The sequence below is a fragment of the Myodes glareolus genome, chromosome X (genome assembly GCF_982192425.1).
Source record: "Myodes glareolus chromosome X, mMyoGla1.1, whole genome shotgun sequence".
NCBI lineage: Eukaryota > Metazoa > Chordata > Mammalia > Rodentia > Cricetidae > Myodes > Myodes glareolus.
This window is the reverse complement of record NC_142053.1, coordinates 682,161-707,797: the sequence shown is the minus strand read 5'-3', so window position 1 is coordinate 707,797 and position 25,637 is coordinate 682,161. Positions and strand designations below refer to the sequence as shown.

Genomic DNA, 25,637 nt, shown 5'->3' with positions numbered 1-25,637 from the left:
GAACTGGAGTTTATGAACCTGAGTCCTCTGGAAATGCAGCCAGGTCTCTTAACCACTGAGACATCTCTTCAATCCCTCCTATACCTTTTTTCATCTTTCTTTTTATAAATTTTCTTTTCACCATAAAATCCCCTTTTTTTAAGGACATTGATAGATTTTATTTTGCTTTTTGTTTTTCTTGTTTTTTGAGACAGCCCTGGCTGTCTCTATGTAACAGCCCTGGCTGTCCTGGAACTCACTCTGTAGACTAGGCTGACCTTGAACTCTCAAGAGACCCACCTGACTCTGCCTCCTGAGTGCTAGGATTAAGGCATGCACCACCACCACTTTGCTCACATTGATAGATTTTTTTTTTCTTTTGGTTTTTAGAGACAGGGTTTCTGTAGTTTTGGAGCCTGTCCTGGAACTAGCTCTCCTAGACCAGGCTGGCCTCGAACTCACAGAGATCTGCCTTCCTCTGCCTCCTGAGTGCTGGGATTAGAGGCATGTGCCACCTCTGCCCAGCCTCATTGATAGATTTTTATCTTGGCAATATCACTGCTGCTTTCCTGGTGTAGCAGTCAAACATTACAGTGTTTCTGAATACACATTAGTCACTCTGCTATATCAGTTGGAGCACTGAAATCTCATAGCATAGCATTGGTATTCATCATTTCTTGATATTTAAACTTCAGGGCCATCTTATTTGCCACTTCTAAGGAATTTGTTAGAGTCTAAAGTGTCTTTACTTATGTCAAAAAATATAGTTTGCTTCATTTTACATCATGATATTTGGGAGTTTTTTTGGTGAAAGTACACTCCCCAAGAGTCCCTTGGATATACACAAGAAAATGCTGCTCACATGATTTCATTTGTAATTCAAAAATCTTAAAATATGTGTGGGTATATAAGCCATATGTGAATGCAGGTGCCTCAAAAGTTCAGAAGAAGACATTGCATCCCTTGAAGCTGGAGTTACAGGCAGTTGTGAATTGCCTGATGTGGATGCTGGGAACTAAATCCATATCTTCTGCAAGTGTGGTAGATATTCTCAACCACTAATCCATCTCTCCAGCTCCTAATGTAGCAACTTTGCCACCAGAAAGTGCAAGTCCTAACTGTCAATCAAAATTTTTTATTAGTATGGAAGAATTATCAACAGATTCTTCTAACATGGTCTACTTGATTTCATCTTCCTTTCCTTTCAATCTTTGCATGGTTATTTATTGAAGAAATGTATTCAATTATTCAATTGATCCAGTTGTTGAGATACTTCTTTATCAGATACATTTTTTTTTATCAACTAAAGCTTTGAAAATTTGGCTAACATTTTCTAGAGTATGAACATATACATACATTCTATTAAATCCCAAACTGATAATCTCTATAGAGAATACCCTGACTAGAAATATTGTTAATTACTTTATGAAGAAAGCTGTCTGTCAGCTTGTAGAGCTGCTGTGTGAATCTGGGGCTTTAGTGACATGACAGGTCCCCAAATGTCATGCCTCATCTAAATGATTCTTCTGTGTTTCAGTGTTGCTAATCTGCCCAGGAAAATAATTTGTCAGCTAGGGTATAATGGCACATGCCTGTAATCCCAGTACTTAAAGGTAGAAACCAGCCTGTGGTATGTAGTGAGACTCTGTTTTAAAACTAAAATATGTTTATTTCTTTCAACTTTAGTTTTTCTTTTCATTGTTTGAGATATGTTCTGTCTTGCTATACAGACACATGAGCACTGGGTTCTAGGATGCTGTTGAGCAACTTGGAGAGCATCTGAGCCTTTTCAGGTTTAACTGTGTAGAGCAGAGCAACTCTGAATGTAGGAGGTTTTCCTTACTCCTAAGATAGGACCCTTCTAAGCACTCTGCCCCCTGCCTCCTAAAAGATGTCTTTCTACCTTGGCAGGGTATTATAGGGGGAAACAGCTGCTGGTCCCATCCTGCTTCTCAGGGCCAAGTAGTTACCATCATCCTTGTAAGGGGCAGTTCCTTTTTCTTGGGCCTCAGGTCCTTTCCTCACATACTTGTGTTCCTCTGTGCTTTGTGGAGTACTCAAGTGGGACCCACTGGATATATCTAGGGTTCTGTCTCTTTGGAAATGTTCTCTGCCTGAAAGTCACCAGACTTAATGATCCACTTAGGTTCTGGGTAGTCCACCTGGCTTGACTTTAGTGTACTCTTACTCAGATTTAGTTGTATAAAATGTATTTGTGTGTGTGTGTGTGTGTTTAATTTTATGTTTGTGGGTATTTTGCCTGCATATATAGGTGTGTGTGTGTGTGTGTGTGTGTGTGTGTGTGTGTGTGTGTGTGTGTGTGCCTGGTACCCATCAAGCTAGAAAAAGGTGTTGAATCTCCTGGAACTGAACTTACAGATGGTTATAAACTGCCATATGGATGCTTGGAATTGAACCTGGATTCTCTAGGAAAGCAGCCAGTGCTCTAAACCACTAAACCATTTCTCCAACCCTTACATAGAATTGGAGACAAATCTTTGCTGACTGTACTTCAGACAGGCAGTAAATATCTGGAATGTATACAGAATTGCAAAAATTAAACACCAGAAAACGCTGCCAATCAATATATGCACAATGAAATTAGTAGACAGTGCATTGTTTTTAAAATTAAATGACTTTATTCCAATTAACTCCCAAATAAAAACAGCTAGTTTGACCTAGCCATTCAGACAATTTCCCAGTCCCAAACTCTATACATCTTAATATAGTTAGAATGGCCATTCTGAAGCAGTAATGCTTAAGTTTTTTTTTAACTTTCATTATCAATTATATGGGTGTTTTGCCTGCATGTTTGTCTACGCACTATGTGCATGCAATGCCTTGGAGACCAGAAGAGAGTATCAAAATCCCTGGTGCTGGAGTTAAAAATAGCTGTGAGCAACTATGTGGGTGCTGGGAATTGAGCCCAGATCTTCTGGAAGAGCAGCCAGTGCTCTTAACCTCATTAATCCCTCAATTAATTTTAATTCACTTATCTATACAAAAAGAAGAAACTATAACAGAGTTGAAACTAGGAAAAAATAGCATTAAATTCTTCATGATTCATGTTCTCAAGAAGAAACCTCTGACCACCTGGCATGCACATGATACACATAATACATGCAAGTAAAACACAATGATAAAATAAAAAAAATCTTTTTAGAAGAAGCATGAACATCCAATAAATATTTTAAAAGTATTTAACATCCAGCCATCAAGGACATGCAAATCAAAATTATGTTGTGATCCTATTTCATTTCAGTCAAAATGGCAATCATTTGGTTCTGTTTTAATATAGGTAGTTTTTTAGGAAAACTAAGCATCATTTTACAGGACATGGGAAACTGAACTGTGAACTTTGGCCTACAGCCACTTTACTTTGTTCTTTTTAATATTTGACAGCCTACTATAGACATAAATTTTAAAAATTATTATGGCTTAAAGTCAGAGCACTTGCCTCGTATGTCTGTTCCATCCTACAATGTACACATATCAGTATATATGGTTCTCAACTTGTGGGTCATGACTGCTTTGGTGAACCTCTATTTCAAGAAAATATTAACATTATGATTCATAATAGAAAGGAAATTAGTGATGAAGTAGGAACGAAAATTATTTTATGTTTGGGGGGTCATCACAACATGAGGAACTGTGTTAAAGGATAACCATAGCATTAGGAAAGTTATAAACCACTGGACATAAATGTACACACACATTTATTTCTTAAATATTTTTTACTGGAAGTAGAAGTAGAAGAATATTCTAAAATTGAAAATATAAATGAATTTTGAAGATTTAAACAAGCTTTTTTGCAGAGAATGTAAAGATTTGAGTGAATTAACATTTGCACAATTGGGATAAAACAATAATAGAAATATGAGTTATATTTAAAAATGACTTTAAGTGAATAACATTGGAATTCAGAGCATCAGTCTTATTTCACCCTTAATTATGTATTTTAAGCCTTTATTATAAGCATCAAGGGTTTTTCTTATTTTGAAAATACCTTGACAAACATACAGGTTGGCTGAACTAACAGGTCGTCCCATGAGAGTTGTTGGCTGGTATCATTCTCACCCTCACATAACCGTTTGGCCTTCCCATGTTGGTAAGTGTTATAAGGTCGCAGTGTTTGTTTATTTTTCTCAAATGAATATCATTTTTCCTCCATTACATAGTATGGTCATCAAAAGGGAAACTTAGAAGGCATTACTTCTAAGAAATACTTTTGTCATTTCCAAAGCCTATCTTGTAGTCTAGAGGAAATTATGAAGTTTTAGGGATAGCTAATTTTTTTCTGTGCTACATTTTGTAGTAGGGCCACTTAGGCTAAGCAGCCTAGAGTTACTATTTAATAGCAAACTTTTCATAATATTTCTCCAACTTGGCAAAATATGCTCTGACATTTATATATCATTACAATATATCTCTATTTTGCCTGCAGAATATGAGTATTGATAAGGTCACTATTAATTAGTCTTTACTATTATCTCTAACTAAAATCTGTTAAGTATAGGTTATTAACAGAATATTTTTATTTATATTTCAGATGTTCGTACACAAGCCATGTACCAAATGATGGATCAAGGCTTTGTAGGACTTATTTTTTCCTGTTTCATAGAAGACAAAAACACAAAGGTATTTTATGTATAAGTGTATGTGTACATACACATGTGTGTGTATGTTTATACACAGAGTAGATACAGATAGAGAAAAATCTCTTTTCATTTTTAATAGGTTGGTCAGGGAAGTTTTCAGTGGGAAGGGTTATCAAGTCAAGATTAGAAGTATATAAGGGAGCAAGTCTTGAGTATTTCTTGGGTCAAGATCATCCCTGACAGAAGAAATAGCAAGTGCAAGCATCCTAAGGTGAGTGTGGCGTTTTCAGAGAACATTGAGGAAGCTGGTGTGACTATAGTAGAGAGGGGAAGATGATGACAATGTATTCCAATTTGCCTCAGTCTCAATTTTTATACTTATATTACAATGCTCTATTTCACTAGCCTTTTTTATCTCTTGAAAGTATTCTGGTTTGGTCATCCTTAAAGAGGACCAAAATGTAATGGGAACTAGTTCTTGAAAGACCTTTCCTTTGCCTCTGAGTTGGGAAACCATTACAGGGTGACTTTATATCTTAATAGAATTACTCTAGGTATTATATTGCTAGTGGACTGGACAGGATTGGAGTGAGAAGGGTAAAATTAATGGCATCAGAGAAACCAGTTAGGAAGATATTGCCAGTAATCTAGGCAAAAGATAATAAAGCTTTGATCATGGTGTGTAGAAGATAAGTGTACTAATAATGAATATTTTCCATGACTTCACTATCTTTCAGAAACATTAGAATTCAATAACTGGAACTTTATAATTGTTTTGAAATGCTTTTGGTTTTTTTTCACAATTTAATTTGCATATTGTCCTCATAAATAATAAATGAGGTTAGTCACTTTCCTGGTTCTCGTATTTGTTAGTAATTGTTTTATGAGAAGATGTTTGGCTGTGATTTATATTAATTGTGTATGTGATCCTTCTCACAGAAATTGATTAATTATGGCATTTTCTATAATCTTGGGAATCTCTTTTAGTCTCATATGTCCATAAAAGCCTTTGAACTTTAAGTTAGAGTCTACTAAATTGCTATGAAATTTCCAACTCAAAAATGATTAATGGTACATGGTGGTGGTGTCTCATGCCTTTAATCCCAGCACTCAGGACACAGAGGCAGGTGGCTGCTCTCTGTGAGTTCAGGCCAGCCTAGTTTATAGATCAAACTCCAGGACAGCCTAGGCTACACCTCTTTGTCTTAAAAAACAAACAAAATGATTAATAGTTGAAGATAGAAATGCTCGTTATATTGAGTCGGTTATTATACATTGTATATGTATATTGACTACTATAATGTACTCGGTAAAAATATCCAGATATTTTGGCTCAAGAAAAAAAATAACAAAAATAAATTCCTTTGTGTATGACATTTCATTTCTATTTTTTAAAATAGACTGGTCGGGTACTCTACACTTGCTTCCAATCCATACAAGCCCAAAAAAGCTCAGAGTAAGTATGACAGAGATGTTATTATTTATGAACTCCTAGTCATGAAATTGATTGTTCTGTTTCATTTAATTTTTCTCATTAGTAAGGCACTAATAGTACTATATTTCTACTCTTACCCACTAACAGTCCTAAAAAGATTAGAATTTCTTTAGCAGTTTGTGTATTATGAAAGTCTAGGAAGCTGAAGTCAGACACATAATCTCTTTGTTATAGTTATATCACCATAATCTTGGTCCACATTTTCCAAATTGTGTTGTACTGCTGGTTTCTCTTTCTCTGGTGTGTTCTAAAGCAAAGACCAAATGTGAAAAAATTTAGATATTTTTATAGATAATTCTCTGTTGCTACAGAAACTTTTTCAGTGTTGCTAAGATTGAACCCAGGGTCCCATAAATACTAAGCAAACATTTACCATGGAGATGTAAGTCCTACTTTTCTGCCATAAAAGTCATTTAGAATTATAGTCTTTCATTCAAATGTTTGTATAGATTAATATTCTCATTAAAGCATGGTAGTCAGAGGCTGGAGAGATGGCTCAGTGGTTAAGAGCACTAACTACTTTTCCAGAGGACCTGGGTTCAATTTCCAGCTCCTACATGGCAGCTTGCAGCTGTCTTTAGCTCCAGTTCCAGTGGATCTGACACCTTCACACAGACATACATGCAGGCAAAATACCAGTGCACTAAGAAAAGCAAACAAACAAACAAAAAAACCATACTAATCTATTGCTAGGCATGGTGGTATGTGCTTTTAATTCCACCCAGTACAGAGGAGCAGAGGCAGGTGGATCTCTGTGATTTCCAGGCCAACTAGGATTACATAATAAGAGCCTATCTTAAAAAACAAAAACAAAAAACCAAAGCGAAATCAAAACAAACAACCAAAACTCTGTCTACCTTTTTTGTTGTTGTTGTTGTCACAAATAAAGATGATGGTCACTGATACCATCCCACTTCCATTCTCCAAAATGTAGTTACTATGTTTTCATTTTTTCGGGTTACTTTTCTAATCTTTAATAAAGTTCAGTTTTTTTTATTTTTGTGTTTTGAGACAGGGTCTTATGTCCTCCAGTCTGAGCTCATGATCCTCCTCCTTGTGCCTTCTCTGTGTTGAGCTTTCCAGACATGGGCTACCACACCCACCTAAAGTTTGCCTTTTTATTTTATTAACAGTTGACATTAGACAATATTGATTTGGCTCTCCATGATTACTAAATTTTCATAGTTACAAGCATCTCTGCTCAAGATTATAAACATAATTTCGTTGCATATGTTTTGTGTATTAATTAAATTGTAATAGAAAATAAATTTTATCATGGTGATTAGGTAAATGTTATTCCCTCTTCAACTAACTAATATGAACTAATGTACTATTAATGATGATTTTTTGCATAGATTTTGTTTTGTTTTCTTTTTATTTGCTTTTTGTTTTTACATAATGTTTTTCAGTTGATTTCTTTTTCCTTCATTTTTATCACTTCCTTAAGTTCTAAACTCTTAGGGATAATGTAAAAACACTGGAATTCCCACATTTTAAGGATTACTCCATGAAACCATCCTAACCTGATCTGACATCCCACTTTGGCTTGCTTAACTGATATCCAGGGTGGTGGGGGACTGGTTTCTTTATTTATTCTCCTGAGTGTTATTTATTATAGGGTTCTTGATTTATTGTCATTTTGCTGGAGAGATCCTCTAGTAAGTTCCTAAGAATGGTGAGACTTTTTTTCTGAGTCCTACTTCTCTGAAATGTTTTATTCTTAATAATAGTTATGAGAATTGAGGCATAAGTCCTAAACTCAAGGTTAGCATTCTTTTTAACTTATCTAACACATTCCTGTCTTATGGACTTGACATCCTAGCAGAAGCAGGTCCATTATCAGCTTCTCTCACAACTTTCTCTCTCTTAGTAGGACACATGTCAAATTCTTTTCCCCCATCCCTTTATATTTGCTCCCTTTCTCTTTAGAGAACTAGAAATAGAAGAGAACTTTTACAACATTTATAGATATTTATTAAAACTGTAAATTAGATGTTATATACATTGTTAACAAATAAAAGTTTGCCACATAACAACAGAAATAATATAAACAATTGGCACTGTTACTCAACATTGAACTGGTAGTTATGGCCAAAGCAATAGGTTCAACATCAAAATTAGACAAAGTTTCTGGGTTCATGTTCAAAACACAAAATCAGTTGTTTGTATATATCAGCATTTTACAAAAGAAATATGGGAAAATAATTTCATTTAAAATAGCATTAAGTTTAGTAAAAGATGTAAGAGAAAATTTAACCAAGGCAAGAAGAAATTTGATGCATTAGAACTAAAAGTACTAAAAGAAATAAAAGAATTTACACATACATATTTATATGTATATGTATGTGATTGAGTTTGCTTCTTTATTTCAGTGATAAAACAAGCTAAATGGTGATGAAATGGTTTGTTTCACCTTGTATCTTATGGTTTACTATTAAAGGAAGGTATTGCAGGAATTTAAGATAAGAACCTAGAGCAGAAACTGATGCAGAGGTCATGAAGGAGTGTGACTTACTGGCTTGCTCAGCCTGCTTTCTTATAATACCCAGGACCACCTGTCCAGGGGTGGTACCATCTACAGTGGGCTGGGCCATCCCATATCAATCATTAATCAATAAATTGCTTTCACTGATATTCCCACAGGCTAATTTGATGAATATAATTTTTTGATTAAGGTTTTCTCTTTTCAGGTTCCTTTAGTTTGTGTCAAGTTAACAAAAACTAACACAGTGATATATAGAATACTTGATATTCTTAAATGATAATAGTCCCTAAAGATATCTAGAGTCAATGAAATACTCATATATTCCAAAGGTCCTTTTTGTTACATATATGGAAAAGATAATTATAAAATCTAAGATGTATGGAATAACCAATATTGATAAAAAGAAGACAAAATCAGATAAATAAGTTTCTAAAACTTACTATAAAGCTTGCGTAGTGTGAAACTAAAATCAATATACTCAGAATGAACTGAGTGATTCAAAATTAAACCAAATCAACCTTCAGCAAGGGTGCCAATGTCATTGAATGAGAAACGAATGATTTCTTCTGAGTGGTGCTTTGACAATTATATATACGTAACAGTAAAGTTGGACCCCCCACCTCACAACATATATAGAAATTAACTACAGATAAACTAGTGAACTAAATAAGTAATCTAAAACCATGAATACTTAGAAAACATAGGTTAAATCTGATGACATTTGAGCTTTGCAGTATGACAAGTTTTCATAGATGTGACAGCAAAACATGAATAACAGAATAGATACATTTGTAAAACATAAAACTTGTTTATGAAAAGATATTAAGAAAGTGAAAAGGCAGCTCATAAGATTGAAAATATTTGCTAATTTTATAACTAATAAAGGTAAATTATCTGGAATATTAGGAAAAAAATTTAATGTTAGACATGATAGTTCATTCCTGTAATCCTAACACTTAGGAGGCTGATTCTGGAGGATTGCAGTGAGTTAGAAGAAAATCTCAGTTGCATAATGAGTTATGGTTCAGGTAGACCACACCATGTCATAATTGCCAAACTTTATCTCAAACAAGTCTTAATATTGGATTTGGTGGTAAATCACTACAATCTACCAGTATTTGTTAGGTGGAGGCAGGAGAATCAGAAGTTTAAGATTACCTTGGCTGCTAAGCAAGTTCAGTGACAACCTGGGGTACATGGGATCCTGTCTCAAAACGTCAAAAACACTAAAGACAAATTATCAATAAAAAGATGAGTGAGCCAGACATGGTGGTGCACATCTTTGATCCTAGCACCCAGACAACAGAGTTAGGTAGATCTCTGTATGTTCAAGGCCAGTGTGGACTATATACTGAGTTCTAGGCCAGACAGGGCTACACAGTGGGACTGTCTTAGTAAAGAAATGAGAAACAGGAATCACCAATGTAATAATATAATAATGAAATTGTTGACATGTCTATATATTTATAGATAGTTTAAAAAAGCAGTAATAAGGGACTAGGGAGATGCCACCATAGCAAACTAGATAATACTCCTATCCAGAGAATAGAAGACCAAGATTACCAAGAATGTCATGGACTAAAACTGGCCAGTGGTATCAGATGTGGCTCTGATCAGTGATCCCATCACAGACAAGTCATCAGCAGTACTTTTGAATATAAATTGTTAGACTCTCCAAGTATTTCTGGCTTAAGTCACTTTTTGAACATACACTGTTTCGTAAATATCCTAAAGAAAATTAATATAGTCAGTTTCTCAGTGAACATGATAGAAATCAAAATGTCTTTTCTTAGCAGAGAATGCACCGATTACTATTTTAATGTTTTCAGTGGACAACGAGAAGGAACCCTGGACAGGTTTGCTAGTTTTTCCTATGCCCCCTGCTTGATTCTCGTTGTAAAGATAGAGAGAGGTGAATGCAGTTAATTCAAAACATGGGAAGAATGTGATGAATGACACCTGGAAACTCTTCCAATCCGAAAAAGCTACAGGGGATCCCAAACATCCCTTTAACAAATTTTGAATAGTTAACAATATATTGTAGAAACTTGACTCAATTAAGAAGATGTTGACATAAGACCAAAAAATACTGAAATTCCATTCTACTTATTCATCCAATCTGATGGCTATTTCTGTTTTAGGTCAATAGAAGAACTCTTCAAATATTTCATAGAAAATTGTTAGGTTTTTCCCATTTTGAACTTTTTATAAGGTATTAGAAAGATATAAGGTAGAAGTATTTGTCTGCTCATAGTCTTTTGAAAGTGATCTGCAGATGAGTTTCAATTTTAACTGGGCTATGTTCCAACAAGAAGTTTAGATGGTTCTAAGTGAAGAACTGAAGAACATATGAATTACTGGTAGGTTTTCTAAGCATATCAAGGGAATGGTGCATGGTAGAAGACTGGTAGGTTTGACCATATAGCAATTCAAAAGTCTGTAAACAAAATGAAAATATGGATGAAGATAGATGACAGAAATTATTTGTAAAAACAAATGTTTTATTTTTAAGTGATAATTAGTGATAACATGTTGCTTTTCCTATCAAATTGTCATGGTTTTATTTTATTTTTGCTTTAAATATTGCTCAGTTTGGATGTGGCTGCTGTTCTGTATTGCTGGTGGTAAATGGAACTCCCAGCTGCTGTAGTCTTTCTGAAGGACAATTTATTTTATTGTTATTTAATGCCAGGTCTCACTGTGTAGACCAGGCTGGCGTCAGACTTGTGGCAATCCTCCTCATCCTGCTTCCTGAATGTTGAGATTACATATACAAACCTGGCCCAAGATTCTAACAGTTACATCTGTGTTGGATACAAGCCAGAATGGAAACAAAAAAAAAATTATGAATGTGTTGTGGCAGTTATAACTCACACGCTGGAGTCCAACCTGACTTTGAATATTAAATATACTGTCTACTTAGCCCTGTGACTGTGAACTAGTAAAGTTAGTATAGTTTTTTAAACATGTCCTTTTTTTTCTTGAGACAGTGTCTCACTGTCTGTCCCCTAGCTGTCCTGTAACTCAAAATATAGACCAGGGTGACCTCAAACTCACAGAGATCCATCTGCCTCTGCCTGTGCCTCCCAAGTGCTGGAATTGAAGACATGTGTCACCGTACCCAGCTAAACATCTGATTTTTGTATTTGTAAAAAAGAGGTAATGGCCTGGAGAAGTGTATCAATGGTTAAGAGCACTTGCTGCTCTTGTAGAGTACCTAGGCTCAGTTTTCAACATCTACACAATGACTCACAATCATTTGCTACCCCAGTTCCAGGGGGTCTGATGTCCTCTTATCACCGCTTTGGGTACCAAATATACTGTGGTGAAGAGACATACGTGTAACCAAAAACGCTCAGACACATAAAAAAAACTTTAAAAGTAAAAAATAATAGATTAATAAATAAAACAGAGGTGATATTGCATGCCTGTTGTGAGACTTAATTAAATTAATGCAGACCAAATATTTTCCATATTTGTATTTGGCACATAGTAATGTTTCATAAATGTTAGCGACTCTGGTACCCCATAATCATGAGCATATGGGTAATTATTATCTTTTATTTATTTATTTATCTATTGTAACTATGGAACACTTCATGAGTTTGTATGTCACCCTTGTTCAGGGACCATGCTAATCTCTGTATTATTTAGTATATGTGCTGCCAAAGTGAGCACTTAAACTTTTTTGTCTTATTTATTTATTTTTTGTTATTGATACTTTTGTAATTGGAAGTTAACCTTGCTGAACTGAGTGCAGTGGCTCATACTTAAAGTCCCAGCTTGTGGACCAAGGCTATTAAGCCTAGCATCTTAAATTTGATCCTCCTGCCTCCTAAGTGCTGGGATTAAAATCATGCAAAACTACCACCTGGCATTCATTCATTTATTCATTCATTTTATTTGTTTGTTTGCTTAGGCTTTTTGGTACAGGGTTTTACTGTGGTACTCCTGACTGGCCTCGAACTCAGAGATCCTCCTGCCACTGCCTCCTGAGTGCTGGGCTTAAAGATACACACCAGCACTGCCGAACATTTATTTTTTTTTATTTGTTTATTTATTTATTTTGGGCTTTTGGTGTAGGGTTTCTCTGTGTACCCCTGACTGTCCTGGAACTCACTCTGTAGACCAGGCTGGCCTTGAACTCAAAGACATCCACCTGCCTCTGTCTCCTAAGTGTAATTAAAGACGTGAGCCACCATGCCCAACTTTAAAAAATATTTATTACATGTATGTGCATGTTTGTGTTATTCTTTTATTAGAGTTACAGGTTCAACTCTGCAATCTTTGTTTGCATTTCCTGTGCATTTTGGAATATACAAACTCTAGTACTTTACTCTTCCTTTCTTGTCAGCCTATTCCTCCCTATGCGCCATCAGGCCAGACATGAGCTTTATTGGAAATCAGTTTCTTACTGTTAGTGACAGATTGGTGTTACATACTTGACACAAAAGTAATTAGCACACCAGATTTCTCTGTTTTTGGTTTTGATGCTTTTGTACATTTTAATCCTATGCAGATCTTATGTCTGCTACCTCAGGACTCTGAATACTGATGACTGATAGTGAAGTTGAGGGTGGACAACACTGTTGCTATGGATTTATCCTCATGTTTGTGTTTTGCATGCACATATTTATTATATGTGGAGGTGTGCTATGCCATGGTATACATGTCAAGGTCAGAGAACAACTTTCTGCAGTTCTCCATCTTCTGTTTGGGTCCTAGAAATCTGATTCAGGTCATTATGCTTGTGCAACAAAATACCTTTATCCACTAAGCCATCTTTCCCTGTTAATTCTTTTTCAGTGTTCATGGCTATAAATAATGGGTTAACTTTCTTCATCATATTATTTTTGCTTCATTTCATAATAGATTGTTTTCATTTTCAGTTGTTTCAGGTTTTCTTCTAATTTCTCTTATAAGTTTGTTTAACCCATTTGTTGTTTAAGAGTATCTTGTTTAATTTATTCATCTATGGATTTTCAACTTTTCCTTATTTCATTCATTTCTAGTTTCCTTATGCTATAATCAGAAAAAAAATACTTTTAAATTTTGCATGTGGTCTATCCTGGGGAGAGCATTCCATGCACATTTGAGAATAGATAAGAGCCAGGTATGATAATGCAAGCCTATAATCCCAGCACTAGGAAGCCTGAGAAAGAAAGATCTCAAGTTTCAGACCAACCTGAGATACTAAGTGAGTTTCAGGTCTTCTTGAACTATATCGAGAGGCCCCATCTAAAATTTTAAAAAGAGAATTAGTTCATTATTCATGAAGTATTTTATATAAATTTTAAGGCTTATAATTTCCATCCATTCAGAAGTTATTTGGGTCAGAACTGTATTCCTACTTCATTTTTTTTAATTCCTTTTTTCCTTTCTTTTTTTTCTTCACTTTCTTTCTCTTCCTTTCTTTCTTTCTTTCTTTCTTTCTGGGATATGAGCACAGGATTACATCTGCCCAATGGCCATCACATTTTCCATGTATAGCATGAGTTTTAGATTTAAGAAATATAAAATGCTAAAGATTTCTCTTCTTTTCAGCTCAAATCTCATTCTCCATGTTCTTAGCAAAGCTTGTGGATTAAATTTGATTATGGAGTTGAATTAATTCTATATATAAGGTTTCTATGTTTTTCAGTCTAGCAATACTCTTGTATAATTACATGCCTTCTTCATTTCTCCTTACTCCTAGCAAAGTTAAGTTTTAGGCAAAGCCTATTATGTACCTTTCTCTTTTTCAAATGAGAAGAGTGGCCACTGATCTCTACTCATAATCTATTCATTGTTTCTTTCTAGAACATAATTTATTTGATTTTCACACTTAATAGATATTTTTCCTTTATATCTCATTATTTGATATGTTTCATTATAGTGAAGGTTTGGGTGGCTTTCTAAATTCTAGCTAGTATAACGATGAGATCACTTTCTATTTAGTTAGGAATTGGGATAAGTCAAGTCTAGGCTTTTAGTTCCTATATCGTTGTCTCTGGTAGGATTTTTATTGCTGTGACAAAACACCATGATCAAAAAGCAAATTGGAGAGGAAAGAGTTTATTTGGCTTACTCTTCCAGATCATAGTCCATCATTGGAGGAAATCAGGATAGTAACTCAAACAGTGGAGGATCCTAAGTTTTATCAGAGACTGGAATTTAATTTCCCAGCCACCCATACAAAAACTATATTAATTACAAAACTATTTGGCCAATGGCTCAGGCATATTCCTAGCTAGCGCTTACATCTTAACCCATTTCTATTAATCTGTGTATCACCACTAGGCTGTGACTTCCGGGATGGTAAGGTTCTGCTGTCTTTCTCCTTCAGCAGCTACATGGTGTTTGCATGACTCACCCTTCTTTTGTCCTCTCTCTCATTGGTTTTTCCATCTTGCTTTATTCTGCACTGCCATAGGCCAAATCAGTTTCTTTATTAGCCAATGGTAATAAAACATTTTCACAGCATACAGAGGGGAATCCCATATCACCTAAGGCAGAAGCTGTTGCAGAGGACATGGAGGAGTGCTGCTGGCTTGCTCCTTCTGGCTTGCTCAGCCTGCTTTCTTATAGAATCCAGGACCACCACCCTAGGAATAGCACCACTCAATAGCACCACTCACCATGGGCTGGGCCCTCCCCTATTGATCACTAATTGAGAAAATGACTTACAGCTGGATCTCATGGAGGCATTTCCATAACCGGAGTGCCTTCCTCCATGATGACTCTAGCTTGTGTCAAATTGACACTCAAAACCAGTCAGTATAGTAATGTAGTTCTATTTTTGTTCATAGTATGTTTACCATCATATGCCTGAGAATAGTTTACAGGTCTTCTCTACCCTTGCATTTTCTCAGCTATAATTTTGTCATTCTGAACTCACCAGTATGTTTGAAAACTATTTGCAACTTCTTATCCTATAAATTTCCTTGTTTAGAATCATACTTTTCTGGGAAAACTGGATCTGTTAAAGTCACCTCTGAAATTTTCTCCCTGTTGGCCCCATTACTTATTGTCTTGGTAGTTCTCCAGTGACTACTGTCAGTTTTTTTTCTTTAAATGTGTTTTAATTGTTTTTAGTAGGAAAACGTGTTATGAAAACTAGTTTATTATCAGAGGCAGAATCTGTTATAAGCTTTAGATACCTATGGTTTTATTTTGGTTCTGGGTTTTAAATTTTGGTCAACTGACAGAAACTCTGCAGTTTCTTCTATGAATTTATAGAAATGTATGTTCCATATTATATACTGTTGAGACCATTTCTGCTTATACACCCAGAAAATTTAATTGAACACCTTGTTAAGAGAACTAAGAGTAGCCTACTGACTTCTTTAGTGTTTCTGGGCCCATCATTAATGTTAATCACTGTATTTTATTCCCCAAAGGCCACTATTGTATATTGTTTCATTAACTCTTCCCTAATTATGTGAATATGGATAAAAGAAAGATAGTTGTAATTTCTTGTCATGATGTTTCATCTAAATCATGATAAAGGACCAAATGACACTTTTCGTGGATAGGAAGAGAAGGCAACAGAGAACTAGATCTTATTCTACTTTACTGCCATGTATCCATGGATTTCATAATGTAGAGGGTCCCCAGACTGGATCTTCCACTGACCCCACTGTTAATGTCGAGTTTAGGCATATTGGAAGTGAAAAATATATACAAGGAACTTGACTGAACTTAGACAAGCCTGTCTGTACCTTCCATTCTACCATGAAATGGAAGTATGTGTAAATATCTTACCTAGTTTTATCCATAGAAGAGAATAAAAATTGTGGGATGTTATTTATGTGAGTAATTCCATCTACAAAATGAATCCGATAGAATCACTGAAGTATCTGTATTTGAGTCAGTTTATTTAGCTTCATGCAACTTTTTGACTAAAAGCAGTATTAGTTGTTTCTTTTATTTGAACAACTGGTCATATTGATTTTGAGTTCCTAAAGGTTTATGTTAAATTTACAGAACTGGATTCATATTCTCTAAAGGACTAGAGAACAATGAGTGCACAAATGGACTTCTAATTTGCTCTCCAGAGAAGCCTAATTTGAACTCTGTCTACTTTCAAACTGAGTAACTTAATGAATTATAGTAATATGTAATCTTTGAAGCACTCCATATTCCAATATCATTAAAGTGTAAATATCTTGTTTTAATTAACGGATAAAATGTGATCTAAATTGGTTGTCTTACAGGTATGAGAGAATTGAAATCCCAATCCATATTGTACCTCATATCACTATTGGGAAGGTATGCCTTGAATCAGCAGTAGAACTGCCAAAGATCCTATGTCAGGAAGAACAGGATGCATATAGAAGGATTCACAGGTAACACTTCTTCAGTGTTTCTCTTGTTAACTTCAGTGAAGACCCTTTATCTTTAACAGCTCAGCTTTTGAGGCCCCTTTCCTTTTACCTGTCTAGGAGAGAGCTTCACAGCAGCTTCAAATCATGTTTCTCATACTATATTATGATGATCTCTTTAACATTACTATCTTGCCTCATATATTTTGGATCCTTTAAGACAAAACACATTTCCTTTTTGAAACCACAACATCCTAATGATCCCACTGTGTACTACTGGGCCTTATTTACTAAATGTGTAATGTATCAAGAGCTTCAGTAAGAGATAGTAGTTTCATAATTATGTCTTTGAATTATCTTTTGAATTTTTTAATAAATCATATCCCCCCCAATTAAATATAAAGTTAACCATGGTGGAAACTCAGATTATCTAATCAAGTTGGCCAAGTTCTGTTATGATCTTCTGTTATGATCAAAATCAGGTTATGATTTTGTTAAATACCTGACCATTTTGATTCTGCATTATTGCTAACCTAAAGTACCTATCCCTTTAGCCTTACACATCTGGACTCAGTAACCAAGATCCATAATGGCTCGGGTAAGATTTTTTTTTTTTTGGAGTATATGGAGTGATTTCTGAAATACTCATTTTATAGAAACAATTTTAATTTATCTTTGAGTTTCCAGTTTCCTTCTCTAGAAATTTAACTAATTTTGCTTCTTACATTTCCTTGAAACCCTATAGACATTTAAATACTATAAATGTGGTCTTGATAAGACAGAAGGAAAACTAGAAAAGCTTTTTTATAGACTAGCTCAGTAGTGTGCTGATAGCACCTATCAGTTAAAGATAGTTTAAACACTATCTTAGGGAATCCCAGTGGCCATTGTATTTCATAACATGGATGCTCAATAACTTCCAGAATTTTTAGAAATAGGCCATTATGTACTGGTTTTATCACATTACTACTGACCTATTTTAGTCTTGTAGTAGGAGCTAGAAGAGATAAGCAGGTAGAAGAAAGGGAATACATCAGGCAGGAAATTTTCCATGTGAATAAATAGAGAAGGAATTCCTCGGTAAGTTTAAGGGTCAAAAAATAAGTATATAATATGTACCAATTTACTTTCTTCAACATACACACACCTCTAGCTACATCTACCATTCAGCTAACCCAGATTTCCCTATTTAATGACTAAACAGAGTAGAGTGTTGCATGTCTGTAGTGCATCTCTGGTGAGGCAGAGGCAAGAGGATTGGCATAAGTTTGAGGCCAGACTAGTCTACACAGAGATATCCAGAATAAAACCTGGCTACTGAGTGACTTTAAAAAACTAAAACAAACAAACAAACAACAAAACATTAATGAACTAAATTGCTGGTGAAGAACATTGGAATGCTTTCTTTTCTATTTTATGTATTTATTTGTTTGTTTTGAGGCAGGGTCTTTCTATGTAGCCTTGGCTGTCCTGGAACTCAATATGTAGACTACCCTGTTCTCAAGTGCTGGGCTTAAATGTATATACCACAACAATCATGAAAAGATTTCTGGTTGGTAGATAACGTCTTTGTGAAAACAAGAAGGAAAACTATATCTCATCATTTTTATCTCAGGAAAATATGGCAAAGAGTTAAGATTGGTAATGTTGGCACATAACCATATTCTAAAATCACAATAATTTAAAAATATACTAACATCTCAAAAGTACAGACTGATCAATGTACCTGGGCAGTGCCTAAAGATAGGTGCATGCATATGAAAGAATTCATACTTAATTGAAACTTTGAAATTAGTGAGGGATAGGTTAGTCACTAAATATCTATTCATTTGTTTATTCATCAAAAAAAGCCATTTTAAGTACATTTTCACTGCTAGATAACCTAGGCACAAGCCTATAGTGCTGATCAGAGGAGACAAGCTTAGATTCTGTGGACTTAATTCTGTTCCATTTGAGAAAGCAGTAGAGTCCTACTGGAGACGGGAACCCTTTTGTGCTTTCTTAACCCTTTAACATGAAGAAATGAGAAGCTAGCCATCCTTTTTACTTTTTCAAATTTAATTTTATTTTTTAACATAGATTTCTATTTGGCTTATGGATCTAGAGCTTCAGAATATGTACCTGATTTGCTCAGCTCTTTTCCCCCTTGTTGACTATTGAAAATCCTTTACCAGTTCTACTTACTGTACTTTAGAAACTTGTTTCTCCAAGCCCTTTTTTTCTGTGCCCAAAACTAAGATATTGTTAGTAGTATAGTAGGAACATGCCAGTGTATAGTTCTTTTTATAGTTATCTCATAATATGTTTTTTCTTTTCTTATTGAAGTGTTTACCAAGAATTTGTGCAGTCAGATGTCAGCAGTCAGTGGGCCTCTACTACAGTGGTTGGAGGACAGATTGGAGCAAAACCAGCAACATTTGCAGGAGTTGCAACAAGAAAAAGAAGAGCTTATGGAAGAGCTGTCTTCCCTAGAATAAAGCAAGAGGACAAAAATGTGATAATATTGTTTCTCAGTTTGTGCGCTGAATATGGTTCAAAACTATATACAACTCCTATGTAGGCAGATAATTCAGGAGCACTTTTATATCACAACAAATAGTTTTATGTATATAAAATACAAGATGTCTTCCTAAAACTTCTCCAGAGCTTATAGAATCCTCTTGCCTACAGTTGCTGTAAAAGAAAACATGAAGGATGATTTACAGACTATGAAAGTTATTTTGTAAAGGTTATAAGAGGTACATTAGCAAGGAATATCTGGGAATAAAACGTTTGATAAGTTTATTCCAAATGTTAAGAGCATTTATTCTAATTTTGAGCTGAAGTGTCAATGTCCATCCCTATTTGCCCTGAAACTCACTCTGCATACCTCACTAAGCTGCCCTCAAACTCAGAGATCCACCTGTCTCTTCCTCTGTAGTGCTGGGAATAAAGATGTGCACCACCTACCATGCTTGGCATTAAATGCCTATTCTCAATGAAAATACCTGACATAAACTTTTTTTGAGACAATGTCTCATTATGTAGCTGTGGCACATCTGGGACTCACAAAGATCCACTTCCTTCTGAATTAAAGATGTGCACCAGCAACATAAACTTTTTAGAATTTTAAGTCTTTGTTTTTATTTTCAGGTATCCATCCTGTATAATTTAAAGGAAGAATACTTGGTATTTCAATTTTATAGTTTGATGTTTTTGTTAGGCAAGTGAATCATAAGTACTATAGGGTTAATGGAAAGACATTCAGGGCTCATCATTACCCACCTCTATTGATTATTCTCACTTAGAATCATGTCAGGACTTCCTTCTTGATCTCTAAATACATGTTATGAGATATCTAAATTTGAATTTTGTGTGGATGCTCTCTTAAGCAAACAATTGAGTTCTAGCTTATTTGAGTCTAAAGCAAATTCTTACTGATCCTGTATATCTAAGATTCAATTATAATATGACCATGACTTTTTAGTATTTAGGTTATAGTAGAAATCATACTTCAAAAATATGATGATTGTACTTTATTATTCATTCATATGTAGCCACTAATTGTATATTTGTGTCTTCAGAAAAAATGTTGAGCCTTTTGCATACTGGAAACTAAAGTGGGAATTGGAAAAAAGAGTATAAAGAAAGAAAACATTATAAGTTCCAACCATAGTGGTAACTGGGGGGTTTGGTTGGTCTTTTTATTTTCCCATAGATTATTGTTTTTCAAAATCCCAGAAATACTTGCATCAGAATCACTTGCAGTTCAAAGTTCAAATTCAATCTTTGAGGCTAGAACCCAGAAATCTATATGGCCTACTTAGCTAATTCTGAGGCATACTTATATTTGAAAACAAATATTCTTAGGGCATATGGAATGTTAATGCTGTATTTTCTCTAATTTCCTTCCACCACAATTGTTCTTTATTCATTTTCTTTTTTATAGGGCAGATGAAAATACTGGGTATACAATTTATTAAACTAAATCAATTTTGAATAGTATAAAGGTGGAGGGCCCACATTATATAACTTCAAGACTTACTATAAAGCTGCAATAATCAAGATGCTATGATATTCGCAGAAGAACAGATGTATAAATCAATGGAACAGGAAAGAAGATTCAAAAATAAACACAATAATATGCTTAAATGATTAAGAAGAAAGGACAGTCATTTCAACAAATTAAATTTTCACAAATCAACAAAATATCTTATAAAAGTACCTCAAAATATGTCATGAATTTAAATGTAAGCTGGAAAACTTAAGAGAAAAATCATTTAAAAAATTTTTAGGAGTCAGGTATTACTTTTCAACTCAAAAGGCACCATCTATAAGAAAAAAGTAGATATTTGGACTTCATCAAAATTAAAACTTTTTATTCCACAAAATATTAAGAAGAGGAAAGGTAAACCATGTAATATCTGATCAATGGAAAAGATAATATGTTCAAAACTCAAAAATAATCCCAGTAGAAAATGAAAAAAGACACATTTTTACTACAGAGGGTAAATAGAAGTAATTATGTGAATATATATTGACCCTCATAAGTCATTGGGAAATGCAAATTATAACTACAGTGTGGTATGGTATATACTTATCAGAATTGCTACAGAGAAAATTGTGAAAATGCTAACTGCTGTGGAGAATGCAAACAATGACAGGAATGTAAAATGCAACTACTGGGTAAAAAGAAGAGTTTGGAAATTTTTATAAAGTTAAGCATACACTTAACATGAACCAGCTGTCATACTGCCTCGAACTTTTACAGAATTTTTCTTGGCAACTTTATCTGTGATAGCTGCAAATTAGAAACAACCCAAATGTTCTGCAGTGGGTAAATGGCTAAACAAGCCATTCCTACCATGGAATACTACTCTGTAGAGGCAAGGAACATATTACTAATATCTATATAATTTAGATGAGCCTTGGGGCATATAGTAAATGAAAAAAGCGAGTCTTAAAAGGTCACTTACTGTATGGTTGCATTTCTGAAGTGTTGTTGAAATGTCAGAATTAATGAAAAGGAAGAACGGATTAATGATTTCCAGAGTCAGGGATTGGACATTATATATGCATTGTTATTACAGTGCGACATAAGAGTTCATTTAGGCTGATACAGTTTTGTATCTTAAATTTAGTGTTTAGTACGTAAATCTGTTCCTGTGCTAGCATTTTATAGATTTATATGCATAAAAATCAATACATGTAAAATCTCGTGGAAGTAAATAACATCTGTAGCCTATTTCACAGTATTATACCATTACCATAATGTTGGTTTTGAAGTTCTATAGCTGTAGAAGATCTTACAAGTAGGACAAACTGGGTAAAGGGTACGTGGGATTTTGTGCTACTTTTTACAATTTCTGGTAAGTCTATAATTATTGCAAAATAAAAATTTATAGGTTTAAATAATAAGAAGTAAGGTTCTTATGAAATAAGACTGATTGATGAGCCATGTGTAGTGGCACATGCCTGTAATCCTAGAACTCAGGAGGTTGAGGTGGGAAACTTATCACAAGTTTAGAGCCAGCCAGTTGGGCTAAACCTTGTCTCAGAAAAAAAAATGGGGAGAAGGGAAGGTAATATAAAGAAATCCTCAGAGTGGGGGGGGGGGGATAAAATGATTTGTATATTAGACCAACTATGAACACAAGTTTGTTTCTTTTTCATAGATAAAATGAAATTATAGTAGACCACGAAGGTTACTTTTCAGTCAGTGTTCATATTTTAAAAATGTTGATCATCAGAAAGAACAATGATCTGCATGAGATGTGATTATTTTCCCAATTATACCTAAGTAGTTTACCTTTACACAGAATATTGCATTCGAATACATAGCCTTGTATCCTCTCTGCCTTTTCAATCACCATCAAAGCTGATTGAAACAAAAGGTACTTGTTTAGAGATAGGTGTGTTCTCCCTCTTTTTTTTTTTTAAGCCTTTCTTGAGGTAGGGTCTTACGCTACGGCTCACGTTGGCCTCAATCTAGAAGATTTCTTGCCTCTGTCTCCTGAATGCTAATATTACAGACATAAAACACCATACTTTACTGCTTCCTTATTTCCTATACTTGGAACCTGCATTCTGACCTTGTCTATACTGCCTTTGAAACCATTTCTCCTAAAGTTACCGATAACCTCCACATAGTCAAACTCATATTCTTTTATTTTTATTTTTGAAAACTGTCATTAATAAACCTGTGGCTTGACACAGTTGGTCCTTCTTCCAAATTTACCACTTTGTTATCATGTATTGTGTTATTTTCTATACCCTATCTGTCCCCTCTAAAAATTCATTCATACCCCTCTCCATGCAGTTACAATCAAATACTTTTCTCTCTCTACACCTGTCTGAATTCCAGACTTAGATTTCTAGCAACCCATTACATATTTCCACTAAACAGTCTTATTACCGCGTTGAATTTGATACATCAAAATTTAGTGTGTTTATCGTTCAGCTTATATTCTTTTTTACTTTCATACCTCAGTGAAAGGGAACATCCATATGCACAAACTGGAATCCAAGCAGGCAACCTCAACATCTCTGTCACCTTTTTAACTGTTTGCATTGGGACAGAGTTAAAGCAATTTAGATTTTTTTTGTAATCTAATCAGATTTGGAATGTATATAATAGGTATGTATGAGGAAGAATGCATGGTGCCTAGTGACTAGGGTTACTTCATGAAGGCCTAAGAGTTCTTATCCTTGTAGCAGGGCAGGAACAAGATCTAGTGAAAGTTGTCCTGTGTCAGTACCCTCACAGTGAAGAAGAGACAATGATCTCTTACATTAAATAAAATAATTGAGCAAATAAGTAAATGCGTTGAGGAAGATTGAAGCAAGCTTTTTCATGCTTGAGACATTTTTTACAGATACATAAAAAAGAAGGATAAAATTACCCCCGTGATGTTAAATGGAAATAGAAAGTTAATATGATTGTTTAAAAAGCGAATTATGTGTGGTATTTGAGAGAATGAGTGGTGTACCTGTGTACCTCCAATTCTTACCTATGCACATTGAGAGGGAATAGAAATGGCACTTCAGTAACTAATGAACACACCTGCCACCAAAATACTGGACTTCAGATACTATTCTCCACTAACAGTGAATAGGATGAACTCCAGAAATGAATGCATATGTATATGGTGAACTGATTTTTAACAAAAATGACAAGACAATTGAATGGGAGAAACAATAGTCCTTTTAACAACTTGTGATTGGACAACTAAATATCTGCACAGAATAATGAAGCTGGACCCCCACCCCATATCATACATGAGTGGTAACTAATAATGTGTTAAAGATTTAAATGTAAGAATTTGTAACTATTAAAATATTAAAACATCAGTAAATCTCTATGACTTTGGTGTTAGCAATGACATTTTAGAAAAACCACAAAAAACTAGTTGTTGGACCTGATGAAAATTTAGAAATTTGTAGATTAAAAATATAAAAAATAAAACTCAAAATAAAAAATGAAAGTTCAGAAAATGACACAAAAGATTTACAAACAATATATCTAAGAATCTAGTATACAGCCAGGCTATGGTGACACATGCCTTTAATCCCAGCACTTGGGAGGCAGAGGCAGGCAGAGCTCTGTGAATTCGAGGCCAGCCTGGTCTACAGAGTGAATTCCAGGACAGGCTCCAAAGCTACACAGAATAACTCTTTTGATAAACCAATAAATAAATAAATAGAAAAGAAAAGAAAAAAAGGAATCTAGTATCCAGAATATATAAAAACTCAGATAACAACAGCAAAAGAGCAACCTAATTCAAAAGTAGACAAATCATACCAATTGATAGCTATATAGAATAAAAATGTATACCCAGTCTTCTGAAGAAATGATAGACTAGCAGCTGTGTGAACTAATGAAGACTGAGAATAAAATAATTATTTCAACGAGAGGAAGAGCTTTATAAATCCACAAAGTTAGCAATAGAACATCTTAAAAATTAGAAGAAAGATAAGTCAAGCTGAACACAACTCCACCCTCATTACTCTCTGGCAAGGGAAAAAGAAGCAGAAGCCTTCAAGAGGTAATCTAGGCCACATTGAGGAAAATAGATGGGTAGTTTTCTATAGTGAGTGATATTTATGTTTTATATAAAAAAGCAAAGCAGCCAAGTCACTAGAGAGCTCTTACCTCTAAGAAGTTCTCAGAATGAAAGAGGAGTTTCTGTCTCATCCTGGTTTATATAGTGCTCTCTAGTACTGGGATTAAAGGTGTGAGCCACCACCACCTAGATCTGTTTCTGCATTGATCTTGTGTAGCCCAGGCTGGCCTTGAACTCACAAAGATCCAACTGTCTCTGTCTCCCAAATCCTAGGATTAAAGGTGTATTTCACCAGTACCTGGCCTCTAGTGGCTTAGTTTTACTTTTTGATTTTCAGACAAATTTTATTTGTAAAAATAAATAAAATATCACTATAGTTCTTCTTTCAGAACACTCCCACAGCCCTCACAAACCTCAAATCTTGTAGGTTTGGCACGGCAGTGATTCCTTTGTTGGATGGGTCAGCAGTGGAGAGGAAAACATTTTACCACTCTGTAAGACTTCATTGCAGTGGACTAGTGTCATTTTAAGAAAACTTAAAAACTGAACTACCCTGGGACAAGAAAACAGGAAACAACCACAAACCAGGGATCCTAAATTTAACATGCCTCAGCTCCAGAGTGAGTGACAACTCTGGAGGGAGTTGCAGGGGGTAGAATAACTGGGTACTAACAAATCAAAGATGACAACAAGCTCACCTCAGTAAGGCTAACAGGGAAAATGTCTTCTCCCTTA

The 25,637-nt window shown here is 34.8% G+C and overlaps 1 protein-coding gene and 1 pseudogene across 6 annotated transcripts in view; one reads left to right on the top strand and one right to left on the bottom strand.

The window, feature by feature from the left end:
• Positions 1 to 19,644, top strand: part of Brcc3 (BRCA1/BRCA2-containing complex subunit 3) — a 29,064-nt gene extending 9,420 nt beyond the window's left edge. For 4 of the 6 annotated variants that reach the window (XM_087902705.1, XM_087902702.1, XM_087902704.1 and 1 more), the window contains 5 exons: positions 4,001 to 4,087; positions 4,529 to 4,617; positions 5,978 to 6,033; positions 16,753 to 16,884; positions 19,186 to 19,644. In XM_087902705.1, the coding sequence (XP_087758831.1) occupies positions 4,001 to 4,087; positions 4,529 to 4,617; positions 5,978 to 6,033; positions 16,753 to 16,884; positions 19,186 to 19,420 (599 nt within the window). In that variant the 3' untranslated portion in view covers positions 19,421 to 19,644. Of the gene's footprint in view, positions 1 to 4,000; positions 4,088 to 4,528; positions 4,618 to 5,977; positions 6,034 to 16,752; positions 16,885 to 17,414; positions 17,459 to 19,185 lie in introns of all 6 variants that reach the window. The other 2 variants (XM_087902703.1, XM_087902707.1) reach the window with 1 other exon arrangement.
• LOC125395890 (U6 spliceosomal RNA) lies at positions 12,139 to 12,235 on the bottom strand (annotated as a pseudogene).
• Positions 19,645 to 25,637: the final 5,993 nt, after the last annotated feature.